The 5,900-nt window shown below is 38.4% G+C and overlaps 1 protein-coding gene across 5 annotated transcripts in view; it reads left to right on the top strand.

Moving 5' to 3' along the window:
- BLVRA (biliverdin reductase A) overlaps nt 1–2,504 on the top strand; it is a 92,278-nt gene extending 89,774 nt beyond the window's left edge. For all 5 annotated transcript variants that reach the window (XM_019630840.1, XM_019630837.1, XM_019630836.1 and 2 more), the window contains one exon: nt 2,128–2,504. In XM_019630840.1, coding sequence (XP_019486385.1) covers nt 2,128–2,377 — 250 coding nt within the window. In that variant the 3' untranslated portion in view covers nt 2,378–2,504. The remainder of the gene's footprint in view (nt 1–2,127) is intronic.
- Nucleotides 2,505–5,900: the final 3,396 nt, after the last annotated feature.

The following is a 5,900-nucleotide window of genomic DNA, read 5'->3' as shown; positions in this document are numbered from 1 at the left end:
GAGCAAGAAGCAAAACAAGTTATACTACAGTAAAGCCAGCCTGCATGGCTCACAACACTGTGTTACTAGGGATATGGATGTGGCTGAATACCTTCCTGTAGAAGGTGAGAAGTAAGAAGCATTTTTGCATGTAGTTAGTGCCCAGGTTGATGAATGCAAATATTTGCAAGTGAAGGTTTTCACAGAGAGGATGAGCAGAAGAGCTGTCTGTGAATTCAAGCTTGTGTTTTTGGTTAGGATGTCTGGAGTTAAGTGCTGTCCATGCCCCGAACACAAGTAGACCAGGTCCCGTCCTTAGCTAACTTCATCCAGTAGGCAGTAAAGTGCCAACAGCTGATGTCATCACTTTAATACATGATTAGGAAACAGTGACTGTCTAAGTTTTTAGCATATAGGACCACACAATGAGGAAGTTACTCCCAATACCCTTTCCTGATGTCTCCCTGCTTGTATAGATATTGGAATGGCTCACCCTTTATATACTTCAGATCTTTTCCTCTTAAACATTCCCTCCACACTTAGTGTAGGTCTTGGTAGCTAGGTTAGCCAAAGGGGAGGGCTCCTTTCCCTAGGTTGGAGGCAGCCCTAAACTTCCTACAACACCTAAAAAAATCTTAAGTGACTTGCTTGGGTTCTTTTCCTGCAACTCCACACCTAAATCTTAAGCCTTATTATGGCCCATCACTCTAGAGGCAGAGAACAAGCAAGCAAACAAACAAAGGGTAGTTTCCCTTAATTCCTTAGCTACACTGGTCTAAACTCTCCACCCCTGGCCTGACCTACTGTAGCCCAGTGAGAGAGGAGAGAGGAAATCTGAGGAATGGTGGCAGGACACAAGAGAAAGTCAGAGACCCTGACACATGCTCAGGACTATATACTTCCCCCTTTCACACTGAAAACTCCATCACCTAGCACAACAGTCCAACAAAATTGCCTTGTCCTTGACCCTGACTCATCCTTGTAGGAAAGGAAAAGGGAGGGGAAAGCCAAGAGAAGTAGCCAGAGGCCAACACTAAATCATCTCATTCCTGGGACTTTGTTCTGAGAAGGGGAGTACACTGTATATATGTGGGAAGATGTTAAATACAGGATATTCATGTTTAAAATTGGAAAAGAGGTTAAATATTTGGCAATAATAAAATATTAAATTATATAATCAATTATACATTTTATGCAGACAAAATAAAAATATTTTAAAATAAGTAAAAGTAGCATAATCAAAATTGTTTATACTTTATGATTTACATGCTACATACATATAGACCAATATATGAAAGGATTGTCTCAAACTGAAGATACTTTTATATAGTGAAAGAATTATAGAGGGTTTTTTTTCATTTAAAAGGTCCTTAATGCTGTTTTGTTTTTAGAATATATAAAAGAAAGCAGATTTTGTAGTTTTCCTCTCATATTATTCAATGAAACTTCTTTAGTTCAGTCTGCTTAGGAGGTTTCTCTGTTTTTCATTAAGCAAATAACACAGCTCTTATCTACTATAAAGAGAAAAGACAAACCAAGAGAAAGGTGAGACTTTAGAGAAGTGGAGTCTGTCCTATTTGGAGTTTAGATTTTTGTGAGTGCTTGGGGGGCAAATTTGAAATGGAAACAGGTGCTTTGTTAATCAGCAGAAAGAGTCTGGTGTTTTCTGGCATGTGCTGGGGGGTCATAGAGTTCTTTGAGAATGTGATGAAAGAACTCTAAGAACTCCTTCCCATAAAAATGCACATCCACATGGAAATAGCTTGCACACAATCTCAGATGGTTCATGGATTGCTTGTAGCCCATATCTGGGTCCCCTAGAGGGATCCATGAGACTCAGGGTAAAAATTCCTGAATAACAAATTAATGTTCACACAAAAATCATTGAATTAATTCCCCTGGCCAATGGCAAAATTAAGTAAAGGACTGTTTGGCAGTAAAGTTGGAAACAATCAACCATGACCTTTGGGAGGCTGGTGGAGTTTGAGTTGCCACCTGAACCACCACAGTGAGTAGCAACTGCAGGGAAGATAGGTGCAAAATGAGGACCTGTTACCAGGTGGTGCTCAGGTGGCAGCAAGCATCCATTTGTGCTCCTGTGTAATCTCTAACATTATGGAGGGGGGTGTTGTTTGTTTGTTTTTGCAGCCCGTTGACATGGATTGAAGAGAAAGGGCCTGGTCTAAAACGAAACAGACATTTAAGCTTCCATTTTAAATCTGGGTCCCTGGAGAATATGCCAAACGTAGGAGTCAATAAGAATATTTTCCTGAAAGACCAAAATATATTTGTCCAGAAACTCTTGGGCCAGTTCTCTGAAAAGGAACTGGCTGCTGAAAAGAAACGCATCCTGCACTGCCTGTGGCTTGCTGAAGAAATTCAGAAATACTGCTGCTAAAAGAAAAGAAGAAAGCAACAGGGTACTTCCAGGATGGAACCATAGTTTGATTTTTATCAAGAGTTGACCTTTATCTCTATTCATGCAATTAAACATGTCTTCAGTAAACAGGATTTGCTTATTGTCACAAGCTGTGTTGGGAGTGATATTTGGGAGTACAGGCGCATGTAGTGGGGAGGAAGAACTCAGCTTGGTTAAACTGAACTAAATGCTTTGTATGCCTGATTTAATTTACTCTTTATTTACGCTCAAACCCTATCAGGAGGGTATTACCAGGCTTGTTTTCATTGGTGTATGGGAAACTTCTTTGAAATTACTCAGGTAGTAAATAACAGAACCAGTCTTTAGATTGCACTCGTGCACTGAACCACTACAAAATATTGCCTTGAACCTTCTTCACTGCTTTAAGGAATTTTATTTTATCTCACAAATTTTCACCGGATGACTGTATTAGGTACTCGGGATTCTAAAAATGAATGAAACATAGCCACTGCCCTCAATAACCCAGTGTCATAAAAGAACCACTCATACAAACCAGTCATTGTAATGTGGTAGATCCAGTAAAAAAGATATGCCACTGGCCATCTGGAGAAGGGCTCAGGGAAGACTTCCAAACTAGATCTTGATGATGAATAAGTTAGCTGTGTAAAGGTCAGAGTAGGGCTTGCATAGCAGAGGACTGGCATGAGCAAAGAAAAGGAAGTGAGAAGCAGCCTGGCTTGTGCCATAGGAACCGTTACTGGAAGAGGGAGTCCTGAAGAGGCAATCAGTCATGGTGGGGGGACTATAAGCCAAGTGAAGCAACCGGTGAGTTATTTATTAGGCAATGCAGAGGCAGTGAAGGGTGTTATTTAATAGGGGAGTGGCATAGTCAGGTTTCCAATTTAGGTAAAGCAGTCAAAAGGCTGCCTGGAGGAGATGAGACTTGAGACCAGGGAGGAGGCATCCAGTTGAGAGCCAAAAATGTGTTTGTGCTGCAGCCTTTGGCTCGTCTGGACATGTCACTTATGTGGAGTCAGAGTCTACTGACATGGAGGCAGAGCTGAGTCTGGGGAAGATGCTGTTTTGTTTTATTAGTGGTCCTGTTGCATTTTCTACAAAGCTTATATTAGCTTTTTGTTTCTGTAAATTTTTCCATCTTGTTTTTTGCCTACTCCTCACTTGCCATTATGATGTTTAACCAGTTCAGAATTTATGAGGTCACTGATGGATACAAACTCTATTTTCTAACTGTTTCTATTTACTACCCTAGTACCTCAAGGTAAAGCAGACAAATATATTAATTTAAATCTAAAAAAGTCGTTTTTTAATTAGTTTATTGGGGTGACAATTGTTAGCCAAGTTACATAGATTTCAGGTGTACAATTCTGTAATACATCATCTGTATATCTCATTGTGTGTTCACCACCCAGAGTCAGTTCTTCCATCACCATACATTTGATTCTTNGGGCAGGGCTGTTCCCATGACAGTCTCTCCACGGAACAGCCCCGGTGTCAAGTCCCAATTTTCTGCCACAAGGTGAACATGACTGAGGAACAGGTCAATTTATCTTCTTCCCCCCGGAACAATCACCTAACAAATTAAGGCGAACATTCCATCCGACCAGGGAGTCACCAGCCTGGACCAAACGATCTGGAATCCAAATTGAAGTGTCTGTGTTCTGTTGTGAGCATGTCCTTTTCTCTTTTGTCCTGCGTTCCTAGGAAGAAACATAGACATTCCTTCCCCCACACAAGGACCGAATCTAGTCCTTGTTAGATAAAATTGCCCATTATAAAGACGTTGTAAAAAATTTTAAAAACTGAAAATTAGAAATCTCAAAATTTGAAAAATGGATTTAGTTAAGGTTGGTATCCTTGGCACCCAAGGAATACCTATAGTCTCCCCCTTTTTGTTTTATTAATTTTTGAGAAATTGATGGGTATTGTTGACTGACCCTCAAAATACAAAAATACTTACAGTTGACTATACTTAACCTCAAGTACATCCAAAGTTAACCAATGCCATCCATTCACATTAAAAAATACAGTCAAACAAAGTTTATGAACCTTAAAATTGACCATTGTATACTTAACAGTACCTAATATTAATTAAACTTAACCCTATAATCAAAAATATCCAAAAGCCAGCACACTTGACCTGATTTTTATATTTAACCTTATATTTTAAAACACCTAAGATTAAGATATTGGGTGGTTTTACATTTTTTTTTATCAATATCTGCTAGGAGTTCGGAGCATTTATTAAAAGATTTAAGATGACCCATCTAATTGAAATTTTTTGTTACTGAAGTTAAAGCAAAGTTGCCAGAGCCCCCATTATTTGGTGATGTCAGGCTGTTTGGTAGGAATATTTTTTATAACCTTGAAAAGCATAGGCTTTTGTAATGTAATATATGATATATTAATATATCTCAATTTACCCCTTAATGCCTCTGTGATAAGAAGCCAGAAATAGACAAATTTAGACCTATTTAATAATTGATATTTTGATATTTTGTTATTTCAAAATACCTATTAAATATTTAATAACTTTTATTATTATATATAATTTGGTAAAACTAAGAAATTAGTCTTAGTTAAATAAATTTATTTATTTATTTATTTAAATTATGTGATCCTGAGAAGTAGTTGAGTTAATTTTTATTATCTTAATTAAGAGTTTATTTTTTTATTTTTAGTTAATTATTATAAATTAATAATACCTTCTGGAGGTAAAAATATTATAAAACATATAAAACATAGACAAGTATCAGAGACTATATATATAAACAGAATTAACAATTGTAGAGAGGACCTAAGATCTTATGCTTGTCCTTATAACTTTAAGAGGCTGTAATAAGGAGTGGGGGGGGACCGCCGTTTGGGTTTAAAAGTGCCTGTTTTTTTTCTTTTTAGTTAACTCAGCCTTAAGCGGAGGCTGTTTACATTTAAGGCTATCTGGAAGACCTTGAAAGTTACTGAGAGTTAGAGAAATCTTTTAAGACTTACTTTTATTAAATTGTTGAATACAGAAGAGGAAGTGTGGCTGCCAAAGAGTTATTTAGAGGGCCCTAAAGTCTAAAAATCTATTTAGCTGTTTCTCACTTGCTTTAGCTCCTCGAGCTTTTAACATATTTTTTTAACATTTGAGTAAACAGTAGCTGGCTATTACCCTGTCCCATGTTTTTAAACTTACGGTCCCCTCCTCCGGGAACCAGGGGCAAATTTTTTCTGTAAAATCTAGAAACCTTTCTAATTGGGGCTTTCCTACCTTCGCTCCCCTGGCCTTGAGGAGGTTCAGTAGGAGATGGGTGTACAATTGTTTACTATTTCCTGCACCCATCTTTAACTATCTCTCCCGGTCTTTTCTCACCGCTCACCACTTACCCGTGTACACGCTTTTTTCCGTGGTGACCTTCACCTGATCCCCAATATTCAGGTCCCTGTTCGGGCGCCAAATATGCCGGGGTCCTGCCTTGGCGTTCCAGTTAACAGTACCTGAAGTGGGGGGGCGAGGTTTAAGGAAAAAAAGAGACAAAGA

This window comes from Hipposideros armiger, unplaced genomic scaffold, assembly GCF_001890085.2.
Source record: "Hipposideros armiger isolate ML-2016 unplaced genomic scaffold, ASM189008v1 scaffold_953, whole genome shotgun sequence".
Classification (NCBI taxonomy): domain Eukaryota; kingdom Metazoa; phylum Chordata; class Mammalia; order Chiroptera; family Hipposideridae; genus Hipposideros; species Hipposideros armiger.
The sequence above is the reverse complement of the archived record's forward strand: the minus strand, read 5'-3'. Positions and strand labels throughout refer to the sequence as shown.